This window comes from Peromyscus californicus, unplaced genomic scaffold (genome assembly GCF_007827085.1).
Source record: "Peromyscus californicus insignis strain IS unplaced genomic scaffold, ASM782708v3 Scaffold_5__1_contigs__length_169319896, whole genome shotgun sequence".
NCBI lineage: Eukaryota > Metazoa > Chordata > Mammalia > Rodentia > Cricetidae > Peromyscus > Peromyscus californicus.
The window spans coordinates 95,484,872-95,502,725 of NW_026294573.1; the positions used below are offsets into that span (position 1 = coordinate 95,484,872).

Genomic DNA, 17,854 nt, shown 5'->3' on the forward strand with positions numbered 1-17,854 from the left:
ACATAGGTCAAATAGTATTCCCAGTTGTTCAATTTGCTGCCTTCAGAATCAGATCAGGCAGAGAAGGTACTGTTTCCTCCTTGGCAATAGAAAGTATAAAATGTAACCTTATAACATTCATCAATATAAAGTTTGTCACTACAGTTTTTTCAAAAACTGGCAGTTACTCTGGATCAAAATGTGAGCTCACAGCTTCTTCTCCTATGTCATGCCTGCCCACTGACAGCCATGCTCCCTGCCATGACAGTCATGAACTCTAACTCTCTTGAACTACGAGCTCCAAATTAAATACTTTCATGTATTAGTTGCCTTGGTCATGGAGTTCTATCACAGTATTAGAAAATTAAATAAGGCATCTCCCAAATCTGATATACTTCTGGCCCCAAGCATTTTTGGATGAGGCATGGTCATTCTAAGTATCCAGTGCTTCTAGAGTTAGCCATCCACTAAGTGTTATTACTTACTGTGTGCAAGTTACTTAACCTCTCTTCAGTTTCCTCAGTGATAAAGATTACCTCACTGAGTTACATAAGGACTAAGTAAGAAAAAAAACATACAAATGAAAAGCGTCTGGCTTAAGTTATTGTTAACTCTATGTCTTATGAATATATGAAATGCCGCAACTTTCTTATATTGAAAAAACACTACTACAAAAATTTAATATATGCCTCACAGAAATTTAATATATGCACAAGAATTTTCAAAGAGCAAAATTATACATAATACAAAAAACAGAAAAGCATACAAGGAAATAATTTATAGCCAAAGAAAGGAAATCACACAAAATGGTCAACCTTATAAGTCATTTTAAAAATGCTGGCTAAAATAGCAATTCAATGCTATTTTATAACTGCCTAATCCAAAATATTAACAGCTGGCATTGATTAGATTGTGACCAAAGTAGAATACTGTATCAGTGACAGTGTGAATAGACACAACTGTCTTGACCAATAGTTTATAACACCGTGGGAAACAAAACACTGTGTAGGTCCATTATCTGTGCTCCACACTGTCTGTAGGTCAGTATTTACAGTTTAGTGTCTCTTCCCTCCCACAGTAGACAGAACCACTCCAGATGAAATCATTTCCAATATATCACAGGGTAAAAATTACTTAAGGACATCACAGATATGTATGGCAAATAAGTTTGAGAAATATCCAACTCAGGGCCTGGATAAGGTATCAGAAAAAGTAGAACACCAAGGAACAAATGCTTAAGTATCAGGAAGAAATATGGGCCCAAACCTGTAAAATCATATTAGATCACATCAGAGCTCTGAGGATTCCAAGTGTGGAGGTGCTGATGTGGAAATGTTATCTAGAGAGACTAAGAACTGCAGATGAGGATCTCAGGGTGAGTATTAGCTCTGCCTCCTGCTTTCTAAGGGAGTGTCACCCTTTGACCTGGACAAGCAGAAGGCACTAAGAATTATATCAATCATCAAGCCTTTGAGCTATTTTGGTAGAAAAGGCAGATATGTTTAGGTTTATCAGATTCTTAGAAAATATACTTTTCACTTAATCTGCTAGGTCCTATAATCACCAAAAGGTTAATGATTAGATTATGAGAAGTCTGATAAAAACCTTAAAAAATATTAGAGGACTTTAGATAGAACAATACAAGTGTAATATGGTGCAACACATTTCTTCCCGAGCTTCTATTAAAATACTCAAAGACCAATTATTGCACACACATAAACATGATAGTCCAACATCATTAAAGTGAAAATTTTTCTCAAGCTCCATTTCCCATCTGAGAATTTGGCATGGTATTCCTACAGGACTGGACCAGGACTGGCCTCAAACAGCTCAGTGCATGCATAATTGCTGTGTTCCCTTTGTTAGTCCAAGGACATGCTTTATAAATATCCATACTCAAATGATTTTATAAGCAAAAGAAAATTCATGAATACTGTCCTTAGAAATTAAACTAGTTAAAAGCTGACATCAGCCATATTTTTCCTATAACTTCATCTGTTTCTTTGTATTTTGGCTTCTGCATACAGAATTTACCAACTAGGCAGATCTCAGGTTCCTTAATACGTAAAAGATTTTTGTAAGAAAAAAAATTAATGATATTCATGTAATCACAGCTACAATAATTGGACCACAATCACACTAGGTAAGAAAAGAGGATTCTTCTTTTACAAGTGATAAAAAGAATTAAGTAAGAAAATAATGATAATATTACCATATAAACAACTTAGACTTCAAATTCTTGATCATGTGTAAAAAACAGGTCAATGGGAGCAGTCTGTACTCTGAACTTCCAACACGTGCTCATTTGGGTCCTTTTCCCTTGGACTTTGCTTCCTTTGGAATCCTCCCATTTTGACTCTGAGTAAATCTAGCTACTGTAGAAACACCATCCACGAACTTAGTTTTGAAGAGAACGTTTGCGTTGTTGAACATACCTTCTTTGAGGGACACCACAATGAACTTAAGGGAACAGAAAGAAAGCAAAAAACATTAAAGAGAATATTCTTAAAGAAGTTTACTCTCTTAAAGAGAATTTAAAAATTGAATGGAGCATAGAAACCAAAATGTCAAAACAACATGGGGGACAGGATGGGGTGCAGTAGTAGGGGGATAGAACAGCAGGATAAATGGTAAACTGTGGGTGGTGGTAGGCTTTAATTAGGAAGGAAGTTCAATACAAGCTCAATATTGTATACACACACACACACACACACACACACACACACACACACACACACACATATACAAATCTATACACAGACATAAATACACACATTAAATGAAATTATCCCATCTGGGCTGACAATGCGCTCCTCTCCTTAGAGATAATGTCCAATAAACTAATATTTTTAGTTGTTGGTCAGGATTGTCTAAGAAACTCCTAAAACATTACATAGGCTATTGTTGTTGCCCCTGGTGGAAGGCACCCTACCGCTAAGGACACCATGCACTTTGGACACAGGAGCTGAAGGATACTTGATGGTTTTGACCTGAAAGCCTGTTCCTTGAGGTTTAGCTTTCATGGTGTCAGAAGGTGCCATCCAAGTTTCCAAGGAAGAGAAGCAACCAACAGTCCTATCCAGCATGGCAATGATAACCCTAAGGATACAATAGTTGCATGCATATCTTGGCAGTAATCAACAACTCGCTATTTATACTTAAGGCCCACAACAAGAGGGAAATCATGTATGGCAGTGGAAACCTGGCCAACTAAACAGGGCTAATGAGGTCATGGATCTCAAGAGAACCTACAACTGCCATTTACTAAACTAGCACAATTCCTGATTCTGAATGTTTATCCTTAGATTCACAGATAAGTGTACCTCTCAGCCCTCATCAACAAAATTTCTCTTAGAAAACCACAACTGATCACAATGCAGAGAACAAGTGACTTATGGTGCATAGTTGTGATGCATCTGTAACACAAGTCCTGCATCTAAGGTCAGGCAATACTGAGGAAGGGGAGGGGAGACTGTTAGAGCCAAAAGAACAGAAAGGCTGCTATGAGAGTGTCCCCTAGAAATGTCCAAGAAGCTACACCCATAAAGTCTCAGTAACATGGCTGCCTAAACAAGATCTAAATAAGGACAACACCAACAGATGTGCTTATACAGAAGAGGGAAACATCATGGGGCTCCACAGCAGACAAAGAACTACAGGTAACTAAAAAAGAGCCTCTGCAATAATTGTCTGTTCAATACCAAGTAGTAAGCCTTCTCATACATACAAGTAACATTATATGGACTAAGCAGGCTACATTTATATACTTAGGAATATAAGTTTGTGGTGTGTAACAATTAAAAAAGAGGCCATCAATTTGAGAGAGCAAGGTGGGGGGTTACATGGTAAGGGAGAAGGGAGTAAAAGGAAGGGAGAAATGATGTAATTATATTTGAATTTAAAAAGAGAATTATCTGGAGGTCATTCTGTTCTTTCCTTAAACACATACCACCAAGAAAATGCACAACCTCAAATACTAACTGAAAACAGTTATGGTCCTATGCACCCAAATAGATAGTAATGTTCTTTCATCTTAGACATTTCTTCACTTTACCTTCAGTGTTTCATTTCCCAGTAGCTGAATCTAGTGGCTAGCATTCCCTATTTTATTATTAGCTCTAATCATTTAGTGAAATAATTTTCTATGTGATGAATTTAATAATACCAAAGAAGATTATAAATTCTTACAGTTCTACCTGAGTCCAAACGCCACCTTCATATACTTAGGAAAAGGCACCACTTCACTGCAGGTACCCAAAATCTGCCATAATAAATACGTATTCTAGAATGAGTAGAATGAGTAGAAACTCCAGAACTGTACAACATGTAGTTTTATTCAATCGTATATGGCAGCTACAGCTCTACAGCAACAAATAATTTTTTTTAAGGTCTTTTCAGCTTGAAGGGTTTTCTGTTTTAGCCGAGAGAAACCACAGTCCCCCATTATGTGCCACATGTTTCCGATACCTTAAGTATATTCTTGAAGCAGCTTTAGCTGATTGGCATCCTTGTGGCAAACAGCTAGAGAAAACAGTTATATCATCACTAAATCAACTCTAAGTTGTGTTCTTCATCATGCTTAAATCAACAGTGTTAATGTCTGGTTCTTTCCTTCAAGGGAGACTGACTTCTTTTTGACAATTTGCATAATTGGCAAGGACTCCAGCATTGAGCTACAGTCCAATCCAATCCCAAATATCTAACTTAACAACGATTACTAATAAAAAGACTTGGTTTCATAAAATAAACACAAAGACCATTTCACTTCTACTGAGACATTTTTTGGAGTGGTCCTTACCTGAGAATGTGTGAAGTGAGTGCGCAGCATCTGTCCAATATTCTGGGTATGAGAAAGATCCAAGGCTGCATCCACCTCATCCAAGATATAAATTGGAGCAGGTTTGAAGAGGAGCATGGACAATATTAGTGACAGAGCCACTAGAGACCTGGGAACAGTTGGGGGAAAGTAAAGTCATAGACATTTACAGACATTCTACCAAAACACTAAAGCAAATCTGCAATGTCCTTAAGATGATACATAGTGTAGACTCATCTGAAAGTCATAAGGAATCTGGGTTCCAAAGCTCTCTTTACAAGCATACAATTTCCATGAGACAATTTTAATACTCTCATTACATTTGGCATTTACACTGAAGAACATGTTACTTTTTGAAAATAATTTTGTTACATGTATTGGTGTTTTGTCTGCATGAATGTTTGTGTACCACATGCATGCCTACTGCCTTCACAGGCCAGAAGAGGGTATCATAACCGCTGCGACTGGAGTCACAAATGGTTATGAGTTGCCACAAGGGTGCTGGCAATTAAACCCAGGTTCTCTATAAGAGCAGCCAGTGCTCTTACCTATGAGATATCTTTCCAGCCCTAGATCTTGTACCTTTTTATCAAGTGACATTTATCCTTATCTCAACTGCTTATTTAAAGCCTAGACAACAGGTAAGAGAGTGGCTATATATTTATTAAGGAAGCAATAACAACTTGGTTACTCCTTTAAAATTTTTATTATACACGTACCCACACAAATACATACATACTATACTCACTATATACACATACATATATACATATATATATATATACACACACACGCATACTGTATGGACAGATTATATCTCTATTCAAAAATGACAAAGGGCTTCATTAAAAAAAAACAACAGGTCTCAATTTTTTTTTATAATTTTCTGAATTATCAAAGTCTTTTGGCTTTTGTCTGAAAAAGTTTATTGGCTTCAATATGAATGCTTCTCTTAGATACATAATTCTAGGTTGACTCATTTTCTTTTGGCACTTCTAAATGCTCTAATACTTCCAGCTGGAAGTTTAGGATGAGAAGTCTAAAGTCTCAAATCATCCTTACATCTATGCTATGTGTTTTTTGCTGGCTTTCAAAGTTATAAAACTATAACTATATACGTTTCCAATAATTTTGTATATGCCTTGCTGTATCAGTATGTCTATGTGCTTATCTTACTAGCTCAAATGGTGGTCTTCCCAGAATTCATCATATCTGGAAGATCTGTTGTCATTATTTTTTTAAGTATTTCTGTTTCTTGTTTTCCTCTAATTTTCAAACACTAATGTCATGTGTATCAAGCAGCTTCCACAGGACACCAAACTGATTTTGAGTTGTTTTTTTTTCCTCCTCAGTTTAGGTTCAGTAGATTTGACTGCTACATCAAGTTAACTCTTCTTCATTTTATGGTGTCTAATTCACTAATCTTGTGAACTTTACATTTCAGTTATATTTTATCTCTACAGTTTCACTTGATTTTTTAAAAACAGGTTTTATCTAATTATTTGTTAGTATTTTTTCCTGTGTAATTCTTGAAAACAGTTACTTAAATTTCATATCTATTAATCTCACCATTTCTAGGACTGTTTCTTTTAAAGAATTATTCTTCTCTAGTTCAGCAAATTGAATTTTCTCTTGCAAATTTACTGATATTATTATTATTTCAAATAGAGGACTTTGCTGTGTAGCCTAGGTTGAGCTAGCTCACTGTTGTATATCAAGATGGTCTCAAATTTGTGTAATCTGAGCCAGGCGGTGGTGGTGCACGCCTTTAATCCCAGCACTTGGGAGGCAGAGACAGGAGAATCTCTATGAGGCTAGCCTGGTCTACAGAGCAAAGACAGGCTCCAAAGCTACAGAGAAACTCTGTCTTGAAAAAAATCAAAACACTACTACTACTACTAATAATAATAATAAAATAAAATAAAATTATGTAGTCTTTTTCCTTTGCTTTTGGCGTTTTGGGATTACAGGAGTGAGGCATCACACTGGTGTCTTGGAATTCTTATTAAAGGTTGGACACCATGTTTAGTGTATGCTTTGCTACCTTCTTTAAAAGAGCACTATTGTGTGTGTATGTGTGTGATAAAATTGAGGTCAGGGTCCACTGTTCAGTTTTCTAGGGTTTGTCTAAAGCAGTGTTCACTTCAGGAACATGCAGACCTAACACTTAGTTCTCTGTGGCTTCCTCGAACAAAAGTCCAATTGTCCTAAATGTATTGAGACTATTAAATAAACTCTAGTCGGCTTCCCTCCCTGCTTTTGATGACCAGTAATTGTCACTAAGGAGTATGCTGGGTAAACACAGGATTAACATTTCCATTTTTCCTTCTGGGTATTCAGAGTCCTACATGACTTGCTCATTTTTAAATGTTTAATGAGTTGTTTCTCCTATATTTTGTTTAGTTATCTGGTTGTTTATTCTTTTTTTACAGTATTAGGGAATCAAACTCAGGGCCCTGTATATGCTAGGCAGGCACACCAACACTGAGTTATACCCAACATGGAGCTATATCCCTAGCTCTAGTTGTTATTGTCTACTAATTTAAACAAATATTTCAAACAAATTGTTCTATATATTAGGCTTCTCAAATTCTACAAAGGCAGCCAAACAAATCAAAATTGAAAGAGAATTACAGAGTAATGAAATGATGAATTATACTAAATAGCTATAAGAAATTATAAATTGCAAAGAGATTACTTACCTCTGACCACCACTAAGCTCAGTTAGATTTTCTTTCCATGTATTTCCTAAGGCAACCTTGAACTCCAGACCATCTAAAACTGTCTGCCCTTCTGGTGGTGCAAGCATAGCATTGGCACCAGGCAAAAGGGTAGAAAAAATAGAGCCAAAGTCTTTGTTTACCTAGATCAAATAAGATTAAAAAAAAAATCACATTAAATCATCAGAATGCTTTCCAATTATTAATATCCATACATGCAACTCAGTATGTCCACTGTCAGAAAGAAAGGGTCTCGGGAAACTGTTTGGCCTGTCTGAATTGCCACAGCAGGTGATTACACAGAGATTAGGCCCAAATTCATGGCATACAGAATGGTTCAGTGCATATACATGTACACCTGATCAGCATTTAGCCATCTGTCTTATAAATATGACAAATAACTTCAGCATTCAGAAGATAAATGTGAGTATACCATAGAGAAACCAGCATTGCTCCTTGTCAAATCCATGTCCTCTAGGATTTGATAGTCATGGTCTCTAAGGAAATCTTCAGATTCAGTAGTAGGCACCCAAAATAAACAAGTAAATATAATTAGGAAATCTCTTAGAGGCAAGCAGTATTCCTGGATATGGACATAACTAGGTAACATGCTACCTCAGCCAAAAGAAATATATATGCCAATATTAATAGCTTCTACTACATTAGGCTACTGTTGAAAATTGAGAAAATGAGGAAAGATGACTCCCATACTGAATAATCAATAAACATCAGTTGCATTGCAAGAACCTTGGGAATTAGGAAAGAGAAAAACCAATTTACAAAATATTCTCATTTGTACTAAATTTGGGAACTATTGGGGGCGTCTTCTAGGACCCATTATTAACTCTATATGTATTATAAGAATATTTGAATCAAGTTTCTGCACACAAGGAGATTGACCTATAATTTTCTTTTTGTTTTCTTAGTGTGTGTGTGTGTGTGTGTGTTTCACAGGATTTGATATGACCAATAGTGACTTGATAAAGACAGGTTGGCAGCACTCCATCCATTTGATTTTACAGAATCATTTCTGAAGCACTGGGATCAGTTCTTTAAAGGTTTGGTGGGATTCAGCAGTGATTCCCTCCAGGCATGGAACTGTTCTACAAATTATATAATTGTTTAGATATTATATAAGTACCTTAAAGATGCAGCTTAAGAACAGAAGTATTCTTGAATATGAACTAAGGAACTTACATTACATTATCTCAGGCAAAAAGCTATATATGCCATATTAATAGATTCTACCAAGTAGGTTATCATTGAATACTGGGAAAAAGAAGAATGATGGCTTGGATGCTGAATACTCAAGTTGCACTGGTGAACCTTGGGAATTAGGAAAGAGCAAAATGATCATTACTTCTTCGATTCTATTGCTTGTTGTATGTCTGGTTGTTTATCTCACGTTGGTTTAATTTTGGTAGGTGTGGTGGTTTGAATGAGAACAGCTCCCACAGGCTCATACATTGGTCCCCAGTTGTAACTATTTGGGAGGAATTACGAAGTGTGGTCTTGTTAGAGGAGGTATGTCACTGGGGGTGGGCTTTGAGGTTTCAAAAGCCTGTACCAGGCAGAGGGTCTCTGCCTCCTGCCTGCAGATCAGGATATAAACTTTCAGCTACTTCTCCACTGCCAAGCCTGCCTATGTGCTACTATGCTTCCTATCATGATGATCATGGACCCTCTGAAACTGTGAGCCCCCAATTAAATACTTCCTTTTATAAATTGCTTTGGTCATGATGTTTCTTCACAATAATAGAATAGTAACTAAGACAGCAGGCCATGAGTCTAGAAGTTCATTTCTTTTACATTTTCTAATTTAGTAGAATATATTTTATTAAAATAGACCCCAGTGACTTTCAGAGTTACACTGGTAGCTGTTGTAATGACTCTGTTCTTCCTTGATTGTTATATTTTCTTTTTCATTTCTAATTCATTAATTTGTACCTGAACATTGATATTGTATCTACTGATTTGGCCTTTTGACTTTCTCTTGTTTTTCTAAAAAACCAAGTGGCATCAGTAATATATATTATTTACATTGTATCTCTCTGACTTTTTCAAATGTAGGGGTTTTTTTTAGGTCAAAATTTCCATCACAGCACTGTTTTTTATTATGCCCCTTATATTTTTGTATATTGTATCTCATTTAATCCTAAGTTTAAAGATTCTTTAGTTGGACAGTGGTGGCACATGCTTTTAATCCTAGCACTAGGTAGGCAGAGGCAGGCAGATCTCTCCTAGTTCAAGGCCAGCCTAGTCTACAGAGAAAGTTCCAGGACAGCCAGGACTACACAAAGAAACCCTGACTTGAAAAACCAAAAAGAAAAAAAAGTTTAAGTTTTCCAATGACCCATTCATGATTCAGTAGCTGGGTCCTTAGTCTACAAATTTTTGTATGTTCTGTAGTTTCTCTGGCTACTTCAATACTTTTATTTTATTGTATATTCAGATAAAATACAAGAAATTATTTCAATTTTGCTAAATACAGAGTGGTATTCAAACTCATGAAAACTGTCAATCAAGACAAAGCTAGACTGAAAAGCTCCCATCAGGAAAAAAAAAAAAGACTTTCTGAGGTAAAATGAACTAAGGGAATTTATTACCACCCAACTGGTCCTGCTTTAGAGTTCTACACTGTAAGTAAAGGGATGCTGAATATAATCAGACAAAACAAACAGGAAAGTTTACAACACAACACAACAAATACAAATAATAATAAAATTCTACTAACACAGAAAATCACCAAACAACAAAGATGAACAGAGAAGAATAAAGAAATGAAGAAGATATGAAACAATGGAATGAAGCAGTACATCTTTACTATTAATATCTCTGAAGGCAAAGGGGTTAAATTTCTTTAAGATACAGACTGGCTGATGGGTAAAGACAAAAGCTAGATACAATGATCTAATGCCTAGAGGAAACTCAGTTTACCTGTAAAATATATATATATGAAGATTGAAATGAAAAGATATGACATGCAAGCAGAAATCCAAAGTGAGCAGCAACAGCCATACTTAAATCAGATATAATAGACTTTAAATAGAAAACTAAAGAGACAGATATTTGGAAAATAATCTTAAAAACTAAAACTTAAGAATGATGAGTTAAGAAAGAATCTGAAGAATGGAGAGAAACAACTGTAAACTTAACAAAGCAGTACTATGCTGAATATACATGTAACAAACTTAAGAACAAAACATGATTTAAAAATGGGTAAATGACTTGAATAGAAATTTCTTCAAAACAGCTATACAAAAGACCAACAAGGAAAGGAAAAATGTTCAACATCACTAATGCAAATCAAAACCACAGTGACCTACCATCTCACTCAAGTTAAAATGATCAATGTGAAAAAGACAAGTTTCTGCCAGCAAAGATGCAGGGAGTCACAGATGAAACCAACTCAGAGTCTACTGATAAAGAAGTACACAATGAAATGGGATATAGCTGATAAGTATACGGAACACTTAATCTTGACTGACACCTGACAAGATTTACAATCACCCTGGAGACAATTCCCTGGTTCTATCTGTAAGAGTGTTTCAAAGAGGTTTAACTGAAACAAGAAGGCCTATCCTAAATGTGGGTGTTCACCATCTCAGGGGGTAGAGTGCCAGACTGAGTTAAAGAGTGAGCAGACTGTGGGTACAATGTGATCAGTGGCCTGCTACTCCTGCCTCAGGATGTTCCTGCTGTGATGAAGTATATTCCCAAAATGTGAGCCAAAATACCCCTTTCTTTGTCACAGCACGAGAAAAGTTAACACCTATATGAAAGGTAAAGCATTAGAAGGAAAGAGGCATTATGAGCCCAGGAAGGGTACCCCTGGGTAAGGAGAATGAAGAGAAGATAGTTGTTAACAGGTGTAGGTATGCCTTTGGATAAGAGGAATCAATTCCCCTGTTTTATATCACAGGATGATAACTACTGTTAACTGCAATTAATGGAAAATTCAAACTAGCTAAAAAACACAAACAAAAACCGGATTTGGATTATCTTAGTACAAGGAAGTATTAAATGTTTGAAGTGAGCATGTTGAGTGCCTATGCCTCATTATTACAAATCGCATATACTGAAATGTCACAGCATACCCTTTAAACATGTAGTTACTACATGGCAATTAAAAAGTATTTCTTAAAGTCTTTCTACTGTTTTTTTTTTTTTTTTAATTTTTCAAGACTGGATTTCTCTGTGTAGTTTTGGAGCCTGTCCTGGATCTCGCTCTGTAAACCAGGCTGGCCTTGAACTCACAGAGATCCGCCTGGCTCTGCCTCCCAAGTGCTTGGATTAAAAGCGTGCGCCACCACCACCCGGTTGTTTATTTTTTTAAACTTCAATTTACAGAACTTGCAAGTCATTGTTATTATTATAGCAACTAACCATACCCTAAATCTGTATTTTGGCACAGGAGTTTATTGAGCTATATAGATTTGGGGTATAGAAATGTTTTGGAAATAGCAAGAGAAATAAACGATGGTGAAACTGAGTCCTTGGAAGGTCCTTATTTCTAGCTAGCTGTCTAAGTGAGATGTGCTGCTTTCAGGGTTAAGCAGTTGTGCAGGGTGTAGCAGACACTGGAGGAAGAATATAGATGAGGAAGGAGAATATACAGTGTTTCTTTTAAAAGTAACAGTCATGATAAATGATGATGTGACATCAACTTGCTTCTCTAAGTCTTGTAGTAAAGTCACGACAAAAACACATTTAAAAAGTCTAGGCTCAGGTGTGAACTGCTCTTACTGTGTAAACCTACTGATGTGATCCTTCATCCTTGATTTGGGGTTACATTTTGAGATTAAAGTACCTTTTGCCAAGCAATATTTAGGGCTTGGTTTTTCTTCTGATCAAGATCTTCTATAGTTGCAAGGATTTTGGATTTGTCATTTTCTACAATTCTTTTCTTCTTCATCAAATCATTATACTGTAAGGAAAATGGGATACTTTATTTGTAAAACACAAAATGTCTTCCACATTCTGGCATTTAGTCAGCCAAAAAGGAGCTTCATTGTTTTTAAACATAACACAATCCTATTTACTAGAAAGATACAATGTACCAGAACTATAATAAAAACCAAATTATGAGAAAAATAAATATATTACCAATATATAGAAAAATTCAACTACCAGAACCAAAAATTTAGAAGTCCTAAAAGTATTTAGACTATACTAATAGCCCTTTTCTTCTAGTAACCGAGGCAAACTGGAAAATGTTACATGAAAACTATAGTACAAGTGGGTCAGTTTCAGTAGTACCATGAATAAGCTTTTAATTCTTCACTGTGCTGTGTATGTCCTGTGTAATACAGTAATTGGCCTTTATCTTTCTGACTAAAGAATCTGGGTCTTCCTTGGATTCTGTAATTTGGGTTTCATTCAGTCCCTTGGACATAATAAACCCATTCGTGGTCTATGTTCCCTGCACTGCTCTGTCTTCCTGGAAAGCACTCTCCGTATCTGAGTAAGTAGTCCCTCAGTTTCAGCTCTCATCTACTGCTTCACACTAGCTTTCTGCTGAGAGGGCTGCAGTGGGAAAGCTGCATGCATGACTGACAGTACAGAACTTTCTACTACCCTTCCTAACCCATTCCTCCTTACAGTTCTACAGCTCAAGGAGTCTTCATACCTCCCATATTAACTTGAGCCAGTCCTGTGACCTCCACATTTCTATCTTATTAATTCCGTAAGTTCAGTTCTTAGATAAACAGACACAAAACATGAGGGGAAGGGGTCAGCTCTTCATCAATAGAGAACCTTAGTGCCTCTTAGGGTTTTTGATTTGTGTCAGCTTGCCTAAGCTAGAGTCATCTGGGAAGAGGGAACTTCAATTAGAAAATGTCTATCACACAGGCCTAAAGGGAAGTCTGTGGAGCAATTTCCTGATTAATGATTAAGGCAAGAGAGCTCACCCCATTGTGAGCAGTGCACTTTTGGGCACATTGTCCTGGGTTCTCTAAGAAAGCAGGCTGAGCAAGCCAGTAAACAGCATTCCTTGGTGGCCTCTGCTTCAGCTCCCGCCGGCCTCGAGGTTCCTGCCCTGACTGAGTCGCTGCACTGGCTTCCCTCAATGACGGACTGCAACCATGACCGGAAGGCACATGAGCCCTGTCCTCCCTGAGTTGCTTTCTAGGGTGGAGTTGATCACAGCAAGAGCAACCCTAACCAGGACAACCTTCTAATTCCTTCACTATTCCTCTTTCAACATTCGTTTTAGAAAATGGTATTAGAGCTCAGTTATCATGATCTAATAAAAATAAACAAGTCCTACCATGCTATGCAGCTTAAATATAAGAACCTACTAAGTGAGACAAAGGGTTGAATCTAATAACAGCTTAGAGGTCATAGATCATCACAGATGGCTACGCTGTTCTATTATGGCTGAGCAGTGATAGGAAGCAGACCCACCCGCTCTTCAGCTTCTGTCAGTACATTCATAGCTCTCATATTGACGCTTCTTCCTAGTTTCTCTTTTACTTCTTGTAACTTCTGAAGTCTCTGTCCAGCTTCTTTTGGGTTGTTTGTTTTGAAATCATAGGCACTATTAGGTTGGCCAAAGAGGTGTTTCTCAGCATTAATCCAGTCATAATCATTCAACATTTTGGATACCTGGTCACAAATGAAAAAGGAAAGAACTAAAATCATATTCAAAAATGTTTCCGAAATGCTTACTACTTTTTTTTTTTTTTTTTGGTTTTTTTTTTTTTTTTTTGGTTTTTTGAGACAGGGTTTCTCTGTGTAGCTTTGTGCCTTTCCTGGAACTCGCTTTGGAGACCAGGCTGGCCTCGAACTCACAGAGATCCGCCTGCCTCTGCCTCCCGAGTGCTGGGATTAAAGGCGTGCGCCACCACCGCCCGGCCGCTTACTACTTTTAAATCAAATATTTGGGAGGAAAAAAAAGAATTAAAGAAATCACAATGACATAGACAAAGAAAGGCTAGGGCAGCTCATTTACAGCAATAAGGATGGATCCTTGGCCAGGGATCGCAGACCCAAGCACAGACTTCATAGAGAAGGATCTTCCCACCATGCAGGAGCAGGGATGAGTGTTAGAATTCCTAGCCACCCCCACCAGCTACATGACCGTACATGCACTGTCCAGTAGCCAGGTAAGATGCTTAGTCATCCTAGGGCCTTATGTTCTACATAATCCCATAATCCGGGCACCGTGTGATCATGCAATCTACGCACAGTGTGGTCACACAATCTATATATGTAGCAATCACGTAGCTACATAAGCCCATATGCACATGTGTAGGAGGGAACCTATAAAAGCAGGTTCCATCTATTCCTCCCCTCTCTTCCTGCACGGTCACTTCATAGGCCTATGCACACCCCTTCTGTTCCCTTCCCTTAATAAACTCTTATAGTGGGTTTTGTGGTACCTCCTGACTTTTCTTGCACGGTAAACAGTGCAGCTTAATAAATAACGATGAGTGAAAGAGAAAGTTTTACAAAGTTGAGTGTCCTTTGTTCCAAAACACTTTGGTCCAGAAATGCTTTGGGTTTTGCTTTGTTATTTCAATTTTGGAATATTTACACATATAGAGTAAGCTATCTTGGAGATAGGATCTAAGTCAAAACAGAAAATTCACACAGAATCTGAAGACAATTTTACTTGACATTTTTACTGCTTCTTTACTTTCATTCTGACCTGGTACATGAGGCCAGGTGTTACATTTTCTCCTTATGGCATGTTGGCACACAAAATGTTTTGATTTATGGAGCACTTAGGATTTCCAGATTGAAGATGCTTCATTTGTATACTCAAAACATCTCCATTAAAATGTAAGTCAGATGAGGCTCATTCAGATTTTACTAAATCCAATCTAATACGGCAAAAAGTAATCTGTATGTAGGGAAACTTCCTTAGGAACAGTCATATATTTGATGAAATCATAGAAGCCTAATTGTGACTACCTAATAATTGTCTCAGAATTATAATCTAAGAAAAAAAAAATGCCCCAAATGTTGACTATCCCTGCTTCCACCCCTTCTGACAAGGTAAAATGTAACCTTTTCATATAATACAACCAATTCAAACTTAAAACTATAATCCTTAATGGCTGTCCTCTATACCTGGTTGAGATTTACTCTGATCAGTAGAATGTAATATTGCCAATCTATTTACCCTCACCACTTCCACTGCAGTGGTACCTCTAAAACCACAAAGTAAGCTCTCAGCTACAGTCTGGCTTCTGAGATGATCTGTAAGATCCCTGAAGGCACTGAGTGGACATGGTACTTTTCCCTGCATCTTCAGCATAGTGTCTGATACAAGAATTTTTACAACAGCAACCATATACTCTTTAAAATACTTAAGGTACTGCGACATAGCAAAAGAAGACTTCAAATGCAATTAAAACCTGGAATAACTTCAAAATAACTGCAATGCACAATATATTTTCAAAAAAGTTGTATAAATAGCATTGACAATGTATAAGGATACCCGAAAACCAATGCCTTTTAAAATGAGATCTATATACATATTTTCGTGAGTTCTTCAAATTCAATTTGTAATAAGATAAAGAATGTATATTATCATTACTAAGTTCTATCAATGAGTATGGATAAAAATACCAATTCTATTGGATATCAATATTACAGAAATACATCTCATAATGAGGAATAAATGTCTATAATTAAATTTAAAACCAAATCATTTGGGTTACTGAAAACTTGATTCTTAGTGAGAAACAGTTAACACAGCAATAAACTCAAATAGACTTTAGGCTATGGTTCTGCCATTTGTACCAAGTTTCCTATTGAACAGTTACTAGAATTTTTTTAAGAGCTCAGAAATAAAACCTCATCCACGTTGTAAAACTCAATGTAACCATACCTTAGCAGCAGCATCATCAGCTTCCCGCTTATGTTTGCTGATGCTGTGGTCTAATTCCTTAATTTTAAGCTGAGAATCATTGTTTTGCAAATTGTGCTTTGCCACTTCCGCACATTTTTCTTTAATTATATTGTCTTGGGCCGTTATTATTTCTTTTTGCTTTGTCAGCTCTTCTTGAGCTTTATTTACTGATTCCTAAAACAACAACAAAAATTAAAGAACACAAGGTAAGGTAAATAGGTAAGTATTTTAACTTTGCTCCAAGTCTGTCTGACAGACTTCTAGAAAACATGTCAATGTGACTACAGGTAAATGGCTGTCTAAAGCTTCACAGTTTAAACCCACGTAGAATAAGTCATGAATCCAAACACAAGGTAAATCTCAGCTTACACCTAAACAAACCAGGCTTTTACTGTATGTAGTGTAGCTGGAATGAAATGCCTGGGAGGAGGGACTACTTAAAGCTGACCTGTTGTCTCTAGTATAAAAAGTGCAGTCTGAGCAGCTAACAAGAAGACAAGCTTACAGATCCCTGAAGAACATAAATCTAGGAAGGACAAAGATAAGGGCTCAAGACAAGGGAGGTTGATTTATGACTTTCCCCTTCTGCAGATGTAAGGTGATGGAGATGACCAGTGACAACAGAATGTCACAGCTCTTGATTTTAACACAGCAGTCAAATCAGAAACGAAGAGAACCCTTCTGTTGAAAGACTTGTTGAAAAGAAATTTTCTTACCCTGAGTTTTACTACCACCTGCTCTCTAGGGTGGAAGCCACCTACCTTCCCAAGTACTAATTTCAGCATGGTTTTTAGTCTGCTAAAATGTAGGACATTGTCTTCTCCAGCACCATGTCTGCCTGCACACCACGTTGTCACACCATGATGACAATGGACTAAACCTCTGAAAATGGAAGCCACCCAATTAAATGTTTTTCCCTTATAAGAATTGCTGCGGTCATGGTGTCTCTTCACAGCAATAGAAACCCTAACTAAGACAGACTCTAAGAAATGATCTCATTAAGTAATCACAAACCAATGACAATTTAGATGGGGTAAGGTCGGGGGGAGAATTAGGAAAACAACATAATTCTGAGCCAGTGTTCTACGTCAGACTGTGCTCAGAGTGACCTAATCTTCTTACAGTACCTAGCTGTGTTTGCTAACTGTCCTCTGCAGGAGAAACGACATTCAAGACTTATTATAAAATCTAAAGATATTTTACATCTCAAAACCCTTCGAAGAAGAAAAGAATGAAAGTGAGTAAAATTCTGATACATTAAAAAGGAAATACTATAGTCTTCTTAGCCTTAGGTATGTCTGACAGAGCATGCTTATGAAGACTCTCATGCCAACATATAAGTGCACGGTAGGTGTGACTGTCAGTCTTTTCTGCACTGGTAGAAAACACACATGAGCTCTGTCACTTCAGATTGAGCAGGAATAGAGTTTTAATCTTGTTTGTCTCAAGCCAATTAGTCAACAGGAAGTTCATTTC

General features: G+C 36.9%; 1 protein-coding gene across 2 annotated transcripts in view; it reads right to left on the bottom strand.

Annotated features, from left to right (window-relative positions):
* Positions 1 to 656: 656 nt before the first annotated feature.
* Smc2 (structural maintenance of chromosomes 2) overlaps positions 657 to 17,854 on the bottom strand; it is a 52,621-nt gene continuing 35,423 nt past the window's right edge. For both annotated transcript variants that reach the window (XM_052716928.1, XM_052716927.1), the window contains exons 20-25: positions 16,358 to 16,552; positions 13,924 to 14,124; positions 12,326 to 12,442; positions 7,498 to 7,658; positions 4,778 to 4,925; positions 657 to 2,439 (exon numbers count right to left, since the gene is read on the bottom strand). In XM_052716928.1, the coding sequence (XP_052572888.1) occupies positions 2,281 to 2,439; positions 4,778 to 4,925; positions 7,498 to 7,658; positions 12,326 to 12,442; positions 13,924 to 14,124; positions 16,358 to 16,552 (981 nt within the window). In that variant the 3' untranslated portion in view covers positions 657 to 2,280. The remainder of the gene's footprint in view (positions 2,440 to 4,777; positions 4,926 to 7,497; positions 7,659 to 12,325; positions 12,443 to 13,923; positions 14,125 to 16,357; positions 16,553 to 17,854) is intronic.